Below are 20,452 nucleotides of genomic sequence, written 5' to 3' on the forward strand. Positions count from 1 at the left end.
TGCCAGGCGGAGTCACCCACCAGGTGCTTCCCCCGCCTCTGCTCAGCCCCTTCCCGCCGTCCCCCGACCAAGCGGACACCAGCTCTACCTGAGCCCTCCTAATCCCACCCGCCGGTGGCGAAGCAGCGCGCGCGAGCCTGGCAAACTCCCTCCCCCGCCCTGACGGAGCCCAGGCAGCCTCGCCGTTCGCCAGTCAGGCAAGCTGGAGGACTGAATCTCCTTTGCCCACAATGCACCGCGACAGGCAGCCTTTGAAAAAGCGGCGCGGCTCCTTCAAGATGGCGGAGTTGGATCAGCTGCCTGACGAGAGTGAGTAGCGACCTGTGCCCCTTGACTGCCCCGCTGCCGGTCCACCTTGTGCCGCCTCTCTTAGAAGAGCGGTTCCCGGCACGGGACCTCCAGCCTGCCCCCTTTTCTCGAGCTGCTGCTGCGGTAGCGTTTGCTGTTTACGCTGTCGCCTGCTGGTGCTGTCGCTGCTGTTATGAGTGCCGGAGCTGTGCGGGGCCGGAGCCACAGTCTCCTCCCTCAGTCCCCAACCCGGCCTAGTTGCGGTCTCCAGTGCGTTCCCCGACAGCCGGCCTCTCGAGCTCCCCTCTTGGGCACGCCGACAAAGCAGGGCCGGAAGCCGCTGTTATATAACCTCGCCTTTTCCCTATCGGGGGGTGAGCCGCGCCCGGCACCCCTAGACCTACCACAGGCCGGGCAGCGACACTGCTGGGCAAGGAGCATGACACGCCTTATCAAGCTTGCCTGGCAGAGCAGCTTTGTGTGTTGTTTAGGGCACTGGGAGGCACTGACATCGCACCTTTACATCGCAGAGAGGCTGGAGACAGTGCAGTGTAAGCCATGTCCTGTCTTGGGTATCCCGCACCTGGGGTTGGCGTGACATATACCTTCGATAAATTTAGGGATCTCATGTTCCCTGTTTTCTACAGTAAGAAGCATGATGCTGCTTAGGAAAGATTTTTCTTATATATAAATAAAGCTTTATTTTTAACTATCTGGTTCACATCCATACGATGGTTAAAGAGCTACAAAAGACAATGCCTTACTCCCTCCCCTCTTGTGTATATGTAAAGTGTTTTAATACATTTTAATACTTCTGAGTATAGAATCAAAGGGTGTAGCATGGCTTTGGGGTTATTAAATTTGGAGAAGCATTTTGGCAGAATATGAGCAATGTTATGGTACAGTATATTCCATTGTTGAGCAAAGAATACAGGACAGAGTAGCTCATATTGTGCGTCCAACCAAGAAAATACAGTGTAGATAAAGAACATAATTTCTGTGGAGTATCTACCAAAGAAACCTACCTCTGATACGAGGTAGGACTTTCTTGACTTGTTTTGTTTACATAAAAAAGAGAGAGTACTGAGAGAAGATACAGACTGAACCATGGTGCATATTAATGTAAACTTTCTGAGGAATAAGAACACTGGGGCAACTTGTACACAATGGTTCAGATTGTCTAGATTTCCGTGGGCATAAGGGGAGGTGTGATTTTAGTTGATTCTTCCCTCCACTTGGTAGCCCCAAATGCTGTTGCTGGGGAACAAGGAACCCTCCGGAATAACTTGAGGAGAATTTGAGGTCTCTTGTGGGAGGGGGGGCCCTTGCACCTGCTGAAATCTAGGCAGGATTCAAGCCCATACCTTGTGTTGAGCATGGGGAAGCATCATGTAGATTTCAAAGCATACACACTTTACATTACAGAATTTTGAATACAAAGAGATGGGTATAACTGATAAATTCTTGCTTTCTGTGTATTTGAATAGGAGTTATTAGCATAATAGCCAAATTCATGTACCGGAATGCAAAGTGTATACATACTACACCCTTAGACTTACAGTCTAAGCTACACAAAACAGAGGTATATGTAAGAGACTAAAAGAGCACTTTGTGCAAATTATGAATGGCTTGGGAAGTATTTGTATGTAATCTGTAGAAATACAAAAAGCAAATTAAAATAATTCTAAAATACATATTTAAAAATTTAAAAATTATTATCAGATCAGGGGTGAAAACATACTGCCACGTGATAGAAATAGCAAGATTCAAGTCCAGTAGCAGCGCCTTAAAGACCAACAAGATTTTCAGGGTATAAGCTTTCAGGAGTCAATGCTTTCTTCTTCAAGCTTTGACTCGCGAAAACTTTTACCCTGAAAGTTGTATTGGTCTTTAGAGTGCTACTGGACTCAAATCTTACTGTTCTGCAGACCAAGACAGCTCCTCACCTGAAATTATGATAAAAATAATTTCAGTTTACAATATACGTAACAGACTTTATGGTGGTACACTTTGGCCATTGGGAATAACCGCTTGTATGGTAAAGATTTGAATATACTCTTAGCATGCTTAACAAAAAAACACATTGTAAAATTAAAACTGTTTTGTAGGGATTAGTATTGTACTGGGATTGGGGTGATCTGGGTTCAAATCCTTTGTCTCATGAAGCACACTAACAATCCTATGCAGTGTTATTCCAGTCTGAGCCCACGATGGTCCTAAAATGGAGCGACTCTACATAGGATAGCACTGAGAGTGTTATTCCAATCTGAGCCCACAATGGGCTCAGTGTTATTCCAGTGCAGTGTTATGCAGTGTTATTCCAATCTGAGCCCACAATGGTCCTTGAATGGAGCAACCCTACATAGGATAGCACTGAGTGTGACTTTGGATTAGTTGAAGTTTTTGTCTTTGTCTCACAAGATTATTGTGAGAATAAAATAGTGGAGGGGACACCATATATTGTACTCTGAGATGGGGGAGATGTATGCCGTAAACATACATCATCAACCTCATATGCCAAAGGTGACTGCCAAGTAGATACTAATTTACTGAAATTAGGAAGGTCATTCAGAAAGTAGCCTAGGATAATAACCTAGTAGTCAGATCTTGTAAGTGTTGATTCTGTAGGCCAAGAACTATTGTTGCTCCAGCACTGATGACTGTGAAAACTAGCTGTGTCATTTTCCTAGGCCAATGTTCTTGAATCCATGAGTCATGATTCTTGGGTAGGTTGCAGAGTGCTATGTTCTACAGAGTTGCCTCTACAGAGTTGCCTTTTTTTTTTGCTGCTGCTACTCTCTTTCAATTAGATTTGACATGCTGTGGCATTGGCTAGCTGCATATTAATACAATTTGAGCAGCACTTCTGTATGCTGTTGTTCTGTGCAACATGGTGCTTCATTGATGGCGCACTTAGGGTGACCTGTCAAATATTGTCAATTGACCATGGTCAAATAGTCCACAAAGCCAAAAATGTCACTATGGTAGTTAGAAGTTTATTGATTGATTACATTATGGTGTAATGTGTTAGTACAACCAGGAAGTCTTCTTGCCCCAGATGTTTAGCAGTCCAGACAAAAGTTGGCAGAATGGTGAAGTTTCTCCTAGTGACAACCTGTAACTGCAGGCGTCAAAACAGAAATACACTGCTTACAACTACCATGACTCTATCTTGCTTGTTTCTGGAACCAGGAAATACTCCTTGTGATTTGACTTCTTCCAAAGAATTGGTCAGCTGCTAATTTTTAATAATTAGTAAAAGTATCAAACCTGTTGATAATTTAATCATCTTTTTGTTCTAACAAAGCGAACGGATTAAAAGTTCTTTAACATTACATTTTATTTTCGGTAGGTTAGGTTGACCAGATCTCTTCTAACCACTCCAATGCCTAGCCCTTACCTTGATCCTGTCCATATAGTCGTGTCTTGCATAGGTTACCAATAGTATTGGCTGGTTATTAACTTTGTGTGAAATCTGTTCCTTTTGTTTTTAAAGCAGCTATGTCAGTGTGACAAAATCTATTGAGAAGGCTTAGATAAACACAGGGAAGTAGTGTACTTTTCTCTTTATATTCCTTAAATTTACTGCTCACTTCCAGATCTAATGGAATATACCAAACTCCAATTTACCTAAGTAGACAGTCAAGAACATACCCACAAATCAATGTTTGTCATCATAGTAGGTTCATACTTCTAGAAATATCACCAGATTTATCTTTTCCTTTTGTCAATGTAATTTCTTGCTCTGTGTGTTCATTCTGCGAACATCAGTATCCATATAAAGCTTTAAAACATCATCTTTCGGCAACTCACTAAAGTTTCCAGAAAATTAGTGAGGGAGGGGAAGAGGTTATAACATAGTTTGTTATAGTGCCTCTTCTGTTGTAAGTTAGAGCAGCCTAATATATTGTCTCCACTGATATTTTTTCTCTTTGCAATTTGTTTATGTTAATGATGTAATGTTTGTTACTTCTCTCAAACTGGTGCTGCTTGAGTGATATCAGAGCAAACTGACTGGGAGGACTGATGAACATATGACCTAAATACTTACTTTGGGGTTCAAGCAGTGGATGAAAAGTGTTTTTATCTTTCATCCTCCACTATGCAAAAACTGATACCACGTTGGGGGAAACCCCCCTCTACTTTAAAAATTGGATGATTGTGTCTGTTATTGGAAATATTTTGACACAGCTGTTATTGACTTCCTATTGACTGTACTTTTGCAGAAAGAACTATTTATGCCTTTGTAAACAAAAATTTTGCAAGAACATCATCGTGTTCTTACATCTTACTGAAAGCTTCAAAGCCTCCTGTGACATCAGCTTGGAGAAGATTGCATTGGCATTAACTTGCACTAACGATACTTAATTTTGAATTGGATTATACTAAAAATCTAGACTAGTAGCATAGTTCTGTGCATGCTTACTCAAAATTAAGTTGTACTTAATTCAGGTTTGCTAGCAAGTAATATATTTATTGAAGAGCCCCGTAGCGCAGAGTGGTAAGCGGCAGTACTGCAGCCCAAGCTCTGCTCACGACCTGAGTTCGATCCCGGCGGAAGCCAGATTCAGGTAGCTGGCTCAAGGTTGACTCAGCCTTCCCTCCTTCTGAGGTCGGTAAAATGAGTACCCAGTTTCCTGGGGGTAAAGTGTAGATGACTGGGGAAGGCAATGGCAAACCACCCCGTAAAAAGTCTGCCAAGAAAATGTCATGGTGCGACGTCCCCCCATGGGTCAGTAATGACTCGGTGCTTGCACCTTTACCTTTAATACATTTATTAGTCTTTAGGGTGCCACAGAACTCTTAATTGCTCTTGCTGTTATAAACTGATACAGCTCCCATTTTTACTTTGGTTTAAGTGTCGTGACATCACCTGATAAAGTGTAGCTTTGTGAAGGCACTAATGTTTTTTTAAAAAAGAAAATAGTGGTCCTTCATAGAATTAGAAATTTCTGGAATGAATCTTCCTAGGTTGGGAACCATGATAGTTAAGCAGGTTTAGCTTTGTAGCATGGATATGTTCTTACTGGTTCCTTACTAATGCAGAGAAATAAGTTGGATATCTGAGACAGGAGTATTGCCATCTATAAATCTACTGTGAAACATATTTCAATTTGTATTGAGTTTATGTTACTAATTGCAGGTTCATCAGCAAAAGCCCTGGTGAGCTTGAAAGGTAAGACATGTTTATTCCTTAGGCTGTAGCAATCTTGAAAGTGATAGTCACAAATGTGAATGAACTTTAACAGCTCATTCCATAAATAGAAAAGTAAGGTCAGCTGAACCTCTGATTCAGGAGAGGTTAGAGAAAAAGAAATCTGTGTCGCCAAATGGCTTGTGACGAGCATACTACTTGGGTGTAATGCATAATAAATGTGCAGGTTTATTTCACAACATGCCTGCAATGAAATACTTAGACTTGGTGGTAGGGGTGTGCAAAAAAAAATTCGGGTTTCCTGCTTTGGAAACCTGAAGCAGAAAAAAGTGTTAGAAATAAGGGATTTCCAAAGCGATGAGCTGCTTCGGGAATCCCTTGTTTGACCCGCTTCGGTGTGCTATGTAAAGATGATGATGACAACGACGACGATAACTACAACAACATTCAATTTATATACTGCCTTTCAGGGTGACTTAACACCCACTCAGAGCGGTTTACAAAGTATGTTATTATTATCCTCACAACAAAACACCCTGTGAGGTGGGTGGGGCTGAGAGAGCTAGAAGCTGTGAGTGACCCTAGGTCACCCAGCTAGCTTCAAGTGGAGGAGGAGTGAGGAATCAGACCTGGTTCTCCAGATTAGATTTCCGTGCTCTTAACACCAAACTGGCTCTCGGAGCACACCAACAAACTAACCTCCCCCCCCCCCCGCTTATTTCACTTGATGGGAGGGGAGGAGGGAACCCCCTCCTTCCCCTCCCATTGGGTGAAATAAGCGGTGGGGGGAGTTCAAACCCCACCAGCGCAGATCAGCTGCTTGGCGGGGCTTGCGGTGGGCCATTTAAACTCCATCTGGGTTGCAGGGGGAATCCCCCGTGACCCAGGTGGAGAACTGAATGGTGCTTTTGGCACTGCTTGCAGTGCAAGTGGCGGTGAAACTGCCCTTTAAACTACATCTGGGTCATGGGGGAAACACACACACACACACGCACACGTGACCCAGGTGGAGCATGGAAGGGCGCTTTCACCACCGCTGGCAATGCAAGCAGCGGCAAAACAGCCCTGTAAACTCCATCTGGGTCGTGGGGGAACCAGCTGATCTGCAGTTTAAATGCCCCTTTCCCTGCTGCTGCACAGCGGCACGGAAAGGGGCATTTTGTCCTGAAGCTTCCTGAAGCGATATGAATCACTTTGGGATGCTTAGATTCAGGTTTTCTGAATCTTTGCAAATCAGGTCCGATTTGGGTGTTTTACCCAAATCGGAAACCCAATTCACACATCCCTACTTGGTGGTTACATGCAGTTTTCATACACATAAGTAGAGATGTGAAGGTTCAGAAAAGAGATTTTATAGTAAAAGAACGTGCAAATGAAGATTGCTAAATCTTGCCCCCCACCCTCAATCCAAGAATCATCTCACAGGTGCTTGTTTTTATCAGCCAAGCTCTGATATCAGCTGAAAATTTCTGCGAGGAGAAAAATATATGGGGGAAGAGAAGAGAACTGGGTGACAGGTACAGAGAAGGTTTAGTTTCCCTTACCCATGTGCCATTTTGCTTTGAAAATAAACCTATCCTAATGCTCCACTTTACATATGACTGCAGCAGACAAAAATAGAGTTACAGTATTAATATTATAAAATCTTATTTTCCATTTGTAATTGATTTTTCAATGATCTTTCTGCTTATTTTACATCTGTGGAAACAACTGTATTTATTATACATGACTTGTTCATAACAGAGGGAAGCTTATCCAACACATGGAATGAAAAGTTCACTTCTTTGCAGAAAACACCCATTTGGAAAGGCAAGAATGCAGGAACTGCTGTAGAAATGGTAAGGGGTTACATTGACCTATGCTAGTGACTACCCGAAGATTGCTGAAAACTTCCAACGATCCATACTTGCTTTCATTTGGCATTTTTATGTTTTGGATTTTTGAGCATATACTACTGGTAGTGTTTTCAAAACTATTTCTATATATCTCAAGTTCTAACATTATAATCAAAGCTAAAACTTCAGTCCTATGTGTACTTTCTTCAGCGTAAGCCCCACTGAACTCACTAGAACTTGTCAGAAAACATGCACAAGATTAGGGTAAATGATCCTCTTATTTTGTGTCTTCGGATATACTTTCTATGCTTTGTTTTTCTGCTCCAGTTTAGAACAATTTAAAAAAGACTTTTTTCCCACCCAGAGTGTTTTTTTCATTAAACACTCAGATAAAGCAATTGTCCAAAATAGCAAAAGCCATTGGAAATCTTACAATACAAACCTATGGAAGAGTTATTTAGGTCTAAGCCCTTTAAAATCTGCAGGCTTAAACTGGAGTAATTCTGCTTCCGATTGCCCTGTTATATAGGTAGAAAAAGAATTGATAAGCTCATTACCATGTAACTGATAAATTACTTACGTTAGCATATGTGATGGTTATAATTTGAACCTGTATCACATTGTATTTTCTTTAATGTTGTAATTTATTCTTAAATTATTTGGCCAGGATCCAGGTAGCTTCTTTAGGAATGATCAAGGCATGGTTGTAACCAGGGAAATTTTTGTAAGCATTTTAGCAGTTGTTAGCTACCTTCAGTGCTACATATAGTAGAACAAAGGGACATAAATCCATCTCCCCATTGAATAAAAAATAACAGCATGAGAAAGATTCTAAAATACCCTTTTAAAATATACATTTCACATGTACCTGCTGGTGTGGGGAGGGCAAAATATAAATGGAAATAAATGAATGAATGAATGATCTTTTGGATCCACCTCTGTAATGATTTCAAGTAAATGTGTGCATGTGTCTTTAAATGCTTGGTGTGAGATAGGTGAAGAGGGGTTGAGAGAGGGATGAGTGAGCGATATGATTGGTTGATGACTAAGAGTGTGGGCAGAGTGAATGGAGTTTTAGACTGAGAGGGGAGAAAAAGAACAGGAAGTCTGAAGAAAGCAGCTGTGTGCTGCCTGAGTATATTGAAGTATTTATGAGAGAAATATAACCTGTGTGGAACCTGAACTGAGCATGTTTGTGAAAGAACACTCAGTCAGGGAAAGAGAGGCCAGCTGTGTGCTGCCTGAGCAGGTTTAATATTTCTGTGAATATAGAGTCAGAGGAAAGCAGGCAAGCTGTGTGCAGCCTGAGTGACTTTAAGCACATCTGTGAGAAATATTGAGTCAGAGAAAGAGGCTAACTGTGTGTGAAGCCTTAGAAGAGATCTGTGTGAATGAGTATATAGGAAGTAACTTTAAGAACCGAGAACTACTTTTATGAAATCGATACGCTTCTTGAAAAAATAGAAGTTTATTTTGTTTTTGTTATATCCCAGAGTAGCTGTCATTACTATATCCCAGTCCTATCCTCAGGGCCACATAGAACCACGAAGGAGCCTGACACTTAGGCACATTACCAAAGGGAAAATTTAAATAAAATATCTTGGAATATAATATTCCTGGTGGCAGCAATCTACCCAGAGGGGTTAAGGGAAAGAGTAAAAGCAAGAGGAAGTAAAGGGTCATAACAACCTCTTTGCCGTTACTTTTTAAAGGATTGTGATAAGAGGCAAAATAATGGTTTCTGAGCCTAAATTGTGTTACTTATATCAAAGCAAACAGTAGGAAAGGAAGTACTCTCTAGGTGTTTGCTATGTTGAAACAAGTCTTGTTTTTTATTTGTTTATTCTAGCCCTTCAGAAGCTCAAAACGAAGTCGTTCCTTTTGTGAAGAAGAAGAAAGGCAAATAAGTACAAGATCACCTAAAAGAAATCAGAGGGTTGCAATGGTTCCACAGGTCTGCTTATGTATAAAACTTGTTTAAATTCTTTCATAGCTAGGCTAAAACTTACCAAGAAATGAACCAAAACCACTCAATTAAGATCAGTTTGTAATATTCAGAAATATGTGGATCTGGACATTATTCCAGAATCTGGCTATTTGGTTTAGAGTTCAAGGGGGTCAGAGAAAAGAAGTGAAGTGCAGATGTTGGCTTGTCCCCCAGGAACAGCATTTTGAGAGGGGGCATTTTTGACTGTAGCAGGAAGGGGGAAATCTCAGATAGTTGTATCCAAGCCTTGTAACTGACAAGAACATTTGTCATTTGTGCAGTTACATACAGATCATGTCACCAAGAAGCTGACACTCAGTGGTCTGTTTAGTACATAGTGTGACAACTGACAACTGCATGACTGACTCACAAATTTTAATTTGATTCTGTTTAAACAGTGGTGGCTTCTGTTTGCTAGTCCCCTGTCTCTGGGTCTGCACCTACTAGGCAAAGGAAAAAATACTTTGCTTGCTGGCATACAGCTAGGTTTGAAAACTGGATGACTGAAGCAAATACCACACTCTTTCCTACTCACGTTCCCCTGAGATAGGCAGTAGTATCTGCTGTGCCAACTTAATGTTGTGTACATTGTAGCCAATAACATGAGAGACAGACATTCAGGCCAAACTAAATGAGATTCAGTAGGTCAGTGATAAGGATAGATCTGACCAACCTCTCAGCATCTTTATTGCTTCTTTAAAGCAGCCACGAAGGAAAAGTATCCCCTTGTAATATTATGGAAACCAATACCTGCTTTCTTGGGTTACCAAACATCTTCAACATACAAAGTGAAAAATTTGATTGCTTATAAAAGAAAAACACATTTTCCTATCTTCTTGAAATTTGTTATGGAGGATTCCTTAAGTGAAGGATCTAATCCCTGAAAATTTTGTCTAGTATTGTGGGGGGCAGGTAACTAGAAATGGGTTTCCCACTGAAGTCAATAGAAGAAATGGATAATGAATATAGTAAAGAAAACAAACATATTTAATAACAACAATGAATAAAATGACTAACCATTTTACAAACTACAACAAAGTGAAAATGGTGGGGGGATTCAGTAGGCATGCCCTGAAGGCTCAAGTTTGGTAAGCATCAACAGCTACAAAAATCTAACAAATAAACCGTAACAAACTAGTAGCCTGTAGTTAGCTGTCCTATACAAAATTATGACTTCTATTGAAGTGAGGCATCTGTTTAGTTTTAATAATCCTCTCACATGGCTAAGGCACAAGACCAGTCAAGAAACTGGGCATGTTAATTCTGCATTCCCGTGGAATCAGCCATGCAGAGCAGGAATGAGCGCACTAGTGGAGCTGCAAACCAGGGCACACAGCTGAGCAGAACATGTCAAGATCTGATTACTTAGCACAATTTTTTTTTGGTGGGAGGAATGCAGCTCCACCCTGACATGGATAGCCCAGGCAATCCTGATCTCATTCGATCTCGGAAGCTAAACAAGGTCAGCCTTGGTTAGTAATTGGATGGAAGACCTCTAAAGAAGACAAGGGTCGCTGAGGCAGGCAATGGCAAACCTTCTCTGTTAGTCTGTCCTTGAAAAACCTCGTCAGGGGTTCCCATGAGTCAGTTATGACGATGGAACTTTCAACCCTTGCCAGTGCAGCTCCAGATTTAGGAGATAAGCAATAATAGAAAACAAAACAAAGTATTTGATTTTCCTGAACTTTAATAGGGGAGGGAAATCCTGATTAAGCAATTTTAGCAGCAGGGAACTGTCAGTAGCTCTGATTACTTGGTAGTCTTCAACCCCAGTACCAAGCCTATACTTTTATACTATTATATCTGGAAATGTATTTTAAGAATGGCAATACAGTTTAATGTGTGTGTGTGTGTGTGCGCACACACACACACATACATACATATATATATATATATATACATTAAATTGTGTTGCCATTCTTAAAATACACTTCCAGATAGTATTTTATATAATTTTTTATTTTAATATTTTTAACAATAATAAAACAACAATAACTCAACAATAACAGGATTCCAAACATGAGCACCATATATGTAGGTTAGATAATGGACATAGTCACAGATCATAAATAATTAATAAAGACAGAAGTCGATATATTTGTTAGGTACAGTATACTCTTTAGTGGTATGCTTAGTAATATGGTTTAGAAAGGGGAGCCATATCTTCATAAAGAAAGATTGATAATTGGGATTTTCTGATGAAGCTATTTGATCTGTTATTTTGTCAGATATTAAGAGATCCCAAACTTTTAACATCCAATGTCTAATAGTAGGTATTATGTCACTTTCCCAATTTTGAGCTATGGTTGTTTTAGCTGCTGTTAGCATTAGTGATACAAGATCTAATCTATAAGTAGGTATATTGGTTCTGTTCCATAAATTCAACAGTATTGTTTCAGGATTACATTGTATAGCCTATTATTTTTTCTATAGTGGTAATGACTTTTTCCCAGTACACTTGAATCTTTGGGCACATCCACCAACAATATAAGAACATACCTCGATGTATTGTCGAAGGCTTTCACGGCCGGAGAACGATGGTTGTTGGGGGTTTTCCGGGCTGTATTGCTGTGGTCTTGGCATTGTAGTTCCTGACGTTTCGCCAGCAGCTGTGGCTGGCATCTTCAGAGGTGTAGCACCAAAAGTCTTTTGGTGCTACACCTCTGAAGATGCCAGCCACAGCTGCTGGCGAAACGTCAGGAACTACAATGCCAAGACCACGGCAATACAGCCCGGAAAACCCCCAACAACCATCTAAGAACATACCTGTTTGTCCACAATGTTTCCAGCATCTAGAATCTTTGCTAGCCTTACAATAATAGAGTTTAATGGAGTTAGATACTATCTTGTATAGATTTTATAGGTTGGGACGGAGTTTAATAGTTACAGATTTGGAAGTAAATAAATTAGATGACTAGATATGATTCCAATGTTCTTCCTTTATAGTGCTCCCACAGTCTTTTTGCCAAGCTTGTTGTGGCAGTTACAGTTGACCATAATTTTTTATTCAAAAATTTGTAAATTGTAGATATTAAATAGTTGTATAAATTGTTTTTATGAGAATTTTGAATGGTGTTAAGGGTCTGTCTATTAAAGTCTTGATATCTGTATTATATATTAAGTTACATATTTTTATTATTATTATTTTATTCAATTTTTATCCCAGCCTCCCCACTAACGGGCTCAGGGTGGGTTGCATCAAAAATAAGATACAAGTTAAAATCCAGCTAAAAACATACAATCATAAAATACAGATTTCAGTCCCCAAGATGACAGTCTTCATTAACACAACAGTCCCCCCACCTACACAAGGGGGAGGGAAGGGAAGTGGGGGGCAACATTCTAACTGGAGACTGGAAGGAAGGTTCAACAGATAGCATAGAAATAGCCTCAACCGTATGCCTGGTGAAACATCTCCATCTTACAGGCCCGCTGAAAAGATAGGTCTTATCAGACCTGTATATCAACAGATGGAGAGTTCCACCAGGTGGGAGCCAGGACTGAGAAAGCCCTGGCTCTGGTCAAGGCCACCCAAGCCTCCATGGGGCCAGGGACCACCAGCAGATGTTTATCCGCAGATCTAAGTGCTTTCCGGGATACATATGGCAAGAGACAGTCCCGCAGGTAATTTGATAATACTGATAGCATGGAATCTCTATCTTATATTCCAGCTCAAGCTGGGATTTTGACTTTAGTTTGCCTTTGTGGAAAATATCATAAAATCTGTAGGTCTTATCAAGTCTCCATATCCTTTAAAATTCTAGTGTCTTGCCTGGAGGAAACCACTTTTGTCTCAAAAAAGTCATTACTGGAGAGGTGCCAGGGGTTAAAAAAGTCATATTTTGTCCCATATTGGCAGTGTTGTTAACATAAAAGCGTTGTTTAAAATATCATTGGGTCTTTCTTTTGGCTTATTCCAAATCATCTCCTGTAAATATTTAGGCTTTGCATATGTTTGTTCTATTTGAAGCCATGCTTAGTCTTTACTAGATGAATTATAAAATAGGGTATTTTTAATCTGATCTGCTTCATAGTATTTACTCAGGTTTGGAAGGCTGAATCCCCCTAGTTTGGTAGGTCTGGTTAATGAATAGAAATTTATTCTTGGTCTCTTATCTGACCAAAGAAATTTACTTAATTTAGTTTGCCAAGATTTTAAGTAATTTAGGCCTGTTTTGATTGGAAGGCTTTGAAATAAAAATAGGAATGTTGGTAGAATTATTGATTTGATTAACTCAATTTTTTCTAACCAATTCAATTGACTTTTAGTCTAATCCTTCAATATGGTATGTACATATGATCTGAGAGGTCTAAAATTAAAATCAAAGAGTTCTGTTAAATTTAGAGGAATGTTTATTCCTAGGTGCCTCCAAGATTTGACTATCCATTTAAATTTGTAATGTTCTAATAGTTCTTTTTTTGTTTTACTGTTGATATACATAGGATATATTTCTGTTTTAGTATAGTTGATGGTAATACCTGAAAGCTCATTAACAGATAGTATTTTTATAGTTCTGTCTTTACAAAGAAAAACAGCCTTTAACTCAGCCCAACACAGCTCTGGGCATGCTTTTAAAAGGTATGTGCAGCAGAATGAGGCTAGAGATTAACATTTGAATGTGCGTTAAAATGCATATTAGCATCCACATTCTAAAAGTACATTTGGATGCACATTGGATTTTTGTTTTTAGTTTTCTACATGGAAAGTGATGTGTTTGCTTATATGCACTGATTTCCTTAGCTGAATTAGGTCAAGTGTATGTTGTACTATTTATGTTTGATAGGGGGTGGTTTATGTTTTGGAGTGCTATATTTTTAGGTTTTTGTTTAGTATTTCTGTATTAAATTCAGATTTATTTTTTAAAAGTGAAGTTTATATATTTTTTTAAAAAACAAATGTTTAAAATCTGATTTAAAAAGCAATTTATATCTTCCTTAAGTCTTTCTTTTTTAAAAAAAGTTTGGATTCTACCTAAAATTTCCATGAGCAATGGAGGAGGGTGCACTTTTTGCCAATTTCCCTCCTTCCATGGCAGCTCTACAGACCCTCAGAATGCTAGAGGTGGGATCAGAAGGAGGAAATTGGCAAAAATCTCCCCCTTGGACTAGCAGAAATTCTAAGCAAGATCCCACCTACAGTTTATAAAGCAGCAAGATTTTATTTTAATTGTTTATCTTTTTGTAACCTCTGTTTTCTTTTATTGTCTAGAAGTTTACAGCCACAATGCCAACCCCAGACAAAAAAGCATCACAGAAGATTGGTTTGCGGTTACGTAATTTACTCAAACTTCCAAAAGCTCACAAATGGTGTATATATGAGTGGTTCTACTCAAACATAGATAAGTATGTATGGTTATTAGACCTTTCATTCATTATTTTACAGTTTTAAACAACTTGTTGGAATTAAGCTGTATGCATTTTCATACAGAAACTATATGGATAGTTACAATGAAAGGGTTTTTTTCTAAGAAAAAATGGGACAAAAATAGTTTTATCAATATCTGATATTTTTACTGTATTTGACAGGTAGATAATTCATCTGCATTAATGGTTCACCCTGTTACAGATTTTAATGGGGATAAGAAAGTAATTGCTATTTGTATTCCAGTTCGTCAAGTAATGCTTTCAGTAAGCATTTTATCTTCTTGGCAAGGTTTTGGCCTATCATATTTTGGCTATAAATTGTAGCATACTACATCATGAAATTGATTTTCATTTGCTTCTGATTCCATTTCTAAATTAATGTTGGTATGAAAATCATCTCTAATAATAAATATGATGGTTCTTATAACTTTTTGTCACAGTACAGTCCTATGCAGAGTTACCCCAATCTAAGCCTGTAGACTGGAGTAACTCTGCATAGGATTGTATTGTTAGAGTTATAACAGTTGAATTATAACTTGAATTATAACTTGAATGTTACATTTTTTCTTCCTCTTGTTATAAAAAAGTAGTTGGTTTTAGACTATTAATATATTTGATAACTGGTCATAATTTTAAAAGATTCTTTCTCATTCTAAGGAAAAATATAGTATGTATGTGGAAATGAAATTGTCTTCTTTCATAACGTATTTTCTGAAAGCACTTGAATGTATAACAGCAAAATGCCAATTGTTTTTAACAGGCCACTGTTTGAAGGTGATAATGATTTCTGTGTTTGCCTGAAAGAATCATTTCCCAATCTGAAAACCAGAAAGTTAACAAGAGTAGAATGGGGAAAAATCAGACGATTAATGGGGAAACCACGAAGGTAAAAAAAAAAAAAGCTCAGAGAGTGTCTTTGGATGAGTTATGCATTTTTAGGCTGTGGGTTTTTCTGTGTGGTTAATGGTGGCTTTTATTTGAAGCTTCCTTGAATGATTCATTCTTCAAAGCTGGTAGTTAGTTTATAGAACCCAGGATGCAGCATATAATTATAACTGGGAATGAAACAATGTAATTTTTTTCACCAGTTAAATATGTACAAGTCCTGTATCTCTTTTTATGGTCCATATACTTCTTTAGGATAACTGCACTGTGAATGTGTGATTAATATTGTGGGTTATAAATCCTTTACCCTGGCCCAGGATGAGGAATAAAAAAAAATAGTAGGATTGAATACCATGCTAGTTCAAGCATCTACCCTTCAACAGATCAGCCTAAACAATCCATGCCACAGAATGCCATTGGCAAGGAGCAGGGGCAGAAAAGTGCCTCCAGTGGTTGGGTTAGGTTTATTAACAGCTTTGCTTATCTAATCCAGTAAACAGCTTGGGAGAGTTAGAATAATATATACATTCAAAATTAAAACGGTTACAACATTTGTAAAACCACACTGTGTATCTTTATGATGATGTAGCAGTACTATAGAGGAAATTTAAGACCATCAGCATAGGATAGCAAGTAAGTCCAAATTACCTACAAACTTAAATTTGCCCAAACCAGACTTAAAAGGAAAAACAGTTGCCTGTAATTTTAAAAGTTTGAGCGTATAGGAGACCTGTAGATAGTAAATCATTAGATCCCACTGATTTATAGGAGACCTGTAGATAGTAAATCATTAGATCCCACTGATTTGCTCAGCTACCGCCCCGTCTCAAACCTCCTGTTTCTGGGTAAGGTGGTTGAGTGAGCGGTGGAGAAACAACTGCAGAACTTCCTGAAAAAGACCTCGGCCCTAGATCCCTTCCAGTCCAGTTTCTGCCCAGGACATGGGGTGGAGACACTGCTGGTTGCCCTCGCAGACGATCTCTGCAGGCATCTGGATCAGGGCAGATCGGCGCTGCTGATTTTATTGGCTCTTTCAGCAGCGTTCAATACGGTTGACTATGATCTTTTGACCCACCGCCTCGCCGATGTGGGGATTCAGGGGATAGCGCTGCAGTGGCTAGTCTCCTTTCTCCATGATCGGGGACAGAGGGTGGTGCTAGGGGAGAGGTGATTGTCTCATAGGCCACTAGTATGTGGTGTGCCTCAGGGAGTGATACTTTCCCCATTACTATTTAATATCTATATGCGCCCCCTCGCTCAGTTGGTGCAGAGTTTTGGGCTTGGGTGTCACCAATATGCGGATGACACCCAGCTTTATCTGTTGTTGGACGGACGGCCTGGATCGGCCCCAGATGTCCTGGAGCACGCTTTTGAAGCTGTGGCTGGATGGTTGAGACAAAGTTGGCTGAAACTGAACCCTACGAAGATGGAGATCATGTACTTGAGTCGTGGAAGTATGGATTCGGGACCCCTGCTCCCTACACTCGATAGGGTAGTGCTTACACTGGCTCCAAGAGTTAGGAGCCTGGGGGTGATTCTTGATTCCTCCCTGACAATGGAGGATCAGGTTACTGCGGTTGCCAAGTCTTCTTTTTACTATCTTCGACAAGCCAGGCAACTTTCCCCCTATCTATCATCCCACGACTTGACTACAGTGGTCCAAGCAATGGTCACCTCTAGATTGGACTACTGTAATGCGCTCTATGCTGGACTTCCCCTGAACCTGATCCGGCAGTTACAGCTGGTACAGAATGCAGCGGTGCGAGTTATTGCTGGAACACCGATATGGAGGCACATAACATCGGTATTGCGCCAGCAGACAGCATGTCTAGTATCTTATGGATATATATTGTGGAATCTAAATAACCTAATGAGGATGTTAATTATTCAAATGATGTTAAACTGGGTTTATCATTCGTTATTGTGAATAACATGAAATGTTGAAGATCCTTGTTATTTGTGAATGGAATAGTTGTGTATCATTACATTGTTATTGTACAACTGTTGTTTTGTTATTATTATTAATAAATAATTATTAAAATTTTTAAAAAAGAGGTATTGCGCCAGCAGCACTGGTTACTGGTGGAATACCGAATCAGGTTCAAGGTTTTGGTATTAACCTATAAAGCTCTATGTGGACTGGGACCACCGTATCTGCGGGACCGCCTCTCCCCATATGAGCCCCAGAGGACCCTTCGCTCAAGTGATAAACATCTATTAAAGATCCCTGGCCCTAGGGAGGCCCGCCTGGCATCGACCAGGGCCAAGGCTTTTTCAGCCCTGGCCCCAACCTGGTGGAACGCTCTGTCTTATGAGACCAGGGCCCGGCAGGATCTGTTAGCATTTCGCTGGGCCTGCAAGACGGAGCTGTTCTGCCAGGCATATGGTTGATGCTAGGTGGTCCCCCCCCCCCCAGTGGGGGGTTAAACTATATGCCCTCCCATTCAATGTCACCTCCCGTCTCTCACATATTTTGCTGAAAAAATGCTCTATACATGGTGAAAGGTGAACATCTAAATTATGTGCTGCTATGTCTCTTGTTTTTTATATTTATATAGATGTAGTATTTTTTAAATACATGATATGTACTATGTTATGTTTTTAATGGTAATGATGGTTAATTGCGTAATGTGTTTTGAAGCTTTGTTGTGATCCACCCTGAGCCCACTGGTGTGGGGAGGGCGGACTATAAATTGAATAAATTAAATATCATAGAATGAAATCCCTGCAGCATCCTGTGGCCAGTCTTACATCTGAGGAGAGACAGCAGATGCTGTCTTGTAAAAGATGTGAAAGCTGCAGGGAAGTTCATGTGCTGTGCAGAACCCAAGCTTTTTAGGGTAGATAAGCATTAATGCTTTGAATTGGATACAGGAGCTGACAGCCAGTGCAGGTGCTGAAGGACTGGACATTCCCATTCCATCTCCTATAGCCTTATCAGGATGTGTTCTGTTGTATTCTGTACTATTGGAAATTAGGAAAGCTGGAAGTAACTGGGCTGTAGTATGTGGATCCAGCTTCAGTGAAGAGCCTTCTACCCTTTGCCATCAGTAGGAGTGAGGGCAGCTGAGAATTTCCTCCCCAGGGAACATTTTTACTGAATGTTTTTGCTCTTGGTTCTCAAACGAATTCACAGCTTTTTCTGTGAAAAGTGGGATTAAATACTGGCAACCATCTTTTCTCTGTGTTGGCATTAAGACATGGGGAAAGGTAAGCATTATTTTTCAGATCAAAAACACTTCAGCTTTATCAAAGGGATCCTTGTCTATATTAGTTCTCTGTTATTAGAGACTTTTTTCAAATATTCTCTGTCTTACTTTTAGGGAACAATCTTTGGGATATATGAATAAACAAGCAGTGGCTCCACAAGATTTGCAAAGGGGAGCCCATCCTAGTCCCCCCTACCCAGACATCCTGCCCAACTGCTGTGCATGGCTTACAAGCTACAGTAACAGCAGCTCATCCTCCTCCATGCCCACCTGCCTGTGCAAGTGGAGCGCTGCTCTTTCTTCCCTAGCCAACTGATGAGAGGGAGCAGTTTTTGCACCTCACCACCACCACCACCACCACCTGCACAGTGGTGGGCAACTGCTCCTCCGTTTTCCAAAATAGTGGCCATGATCTCACAGTGTAGCATAACAAAACACTGGTCTTTTCCTAAAAATGTTTCTGCTAACCTTTGGGTTTGTAGACAGATATCTCTACCTAGCCCCATTCTTTTTCTATTTGCATAGTGGCCAGGTTCAAAATTAGATATATGATGATGAGTGCAAATGAAAAAAATTCTGCTTGCTTACTTTTCAGATGTTCTTCTGCATTCTTTGAAGAGGAAAGATCTGCATTAAAACAGAAACGGCAGAAAATTAGACTTCTGCAGCAAAGGAAGGTGGCAGACATATCCCAGTTTAAAGATCTTCCTGAAGAAATCCCACTGCCACTAGTTATAGGAACAAAAGTTACAGGTATTTTTTAATCTGGAAATGGAATTAAATGTTTTTGGTTGGTCTTGAGTTCTGAAGTTCTTAACTTGAAGATAATGAAAGCAGTGTAATTTTTACATAGTTGGTACCTGGTCATCCATAGAGCAGCATTACTTTACATTGACATTTAAATATATACCCAAGGTATCATAAGGCAGGGGTGGACAAAAGGTGACCAGTTCCTTTCCATGCATTTAGAAGTAGCTCTTCACCCATCCTCCAGTGCTGCTGCAATATCCTTCCCTTTAAAGCTACTGCAGCAGCATCCGTTCTCTTTCTCTTTTGTTTGGAGGAGGTACATGCACTTGTTTCTTCCCCTGTGAGTTTGAGTAGCAGACCAACAGTACAACCCCTCAGAAGATGTGCACCCTTCTAAGTTCATTGAAGTCAATGGGCTTAGAAATCTGTAACCCTGTTTAGGATTGCACCATAAATTATGGAAAAGAAAGAAATATAATATTCCAAATTTGTTAATTTGCACAGTGGCACCAGTCACAGAATTCATCTTTTCTTGACACAGAATCTGAAAGTTTGATGTTGATTTTTGATTTCTTTAGTACATAGTACACTTATTTTGTATGTGATGGCTATGGAAAAGCCATAGCTTATTTGGAAAGACATCAAGATCTGTTTTCCCCAAATTAAGATTGTGATCCTTATTATTGTTCTTAGCAAGGTTACGTGGTGCCCATGATGGACTCTTCACTGGACAGATAGATGCTGTTGACACTCTTAATGCTACTTACAGAGTAACTTTTGAGAGGACAGGGCTCGGAACGCACACTATCCCAGATTATGAAGTCCTTGTAAGTATTATCTATAGAAAGTGATTGAACAGACAAGTGTTTTTTCCTGAAAATAGTGCATTCTGCATTTTTTTAATCTTTGGTATACATTAATTCAGGAATGAAATACCGATGGTGTCATTTGTAAAACATAGAGAATATTTCCATATGCA

At 40.0% G+C, this 20,452-nt stretch overlaps 1 protein-coding gene across 1 annotated transcript in view; it reads left to right on the forward strand.

The window, feature by feature from the left end:
* Window positions 1-230: 230 nt before the first annotated feature.
* LIN9 (lin-9 DREAM MuvB core complex component) overlaps window positions 231-20,452 on the forward strand; it is a 47,723-nt gene continuing 27,501 nt past the window's right edge. Inside the window, exons 1-8 of the mRNA XM_054979166.1 lie at window positions 231-309; window positions 5,432-5,464; window positions 7,187-7,281; window positions 9,128-9,232; window positions 14,475-14,608; window positions 15,390-15,515; window positions 19,319-19,476; window positions 20,167-20,300. Coding sequence (XP_054835141.1) covers window positions 231-309; window positions 5,432-5,464; window positions 7,187-7,281; window positions 9,128-9,232; window positions 14,475-14,608; window positions 15,390-15,515; window positions 19,319-19,476; window positions 20,167-20,300 — 864 coding nt within the window. The remainder of the gene's footprint in view (window positions 310-5,431; window positions 5,465-7,186; window positions 7,282-9,127; window positions 9,233-14,474; window positions 14,609-15,389; window positions 15,516-19,318; window positions 19,477-20,166; window positions 20,301-20,452) is intronic.

The sequence above is a fragment of the Eublepharis macularius genome, chromosome 1 (assembly GCF_028583425.1).
Source record: "Eublepharis macularius isolate TG4126 chromosome 1, MPM_Emac_v1.0, whole genome shotgun sequence".
NCBI lineage: Eukaryota > Metazoa > Chordata > Lepidosauria > Squamata > Eublepharidae > Eublepharis > Eublepharis macularius.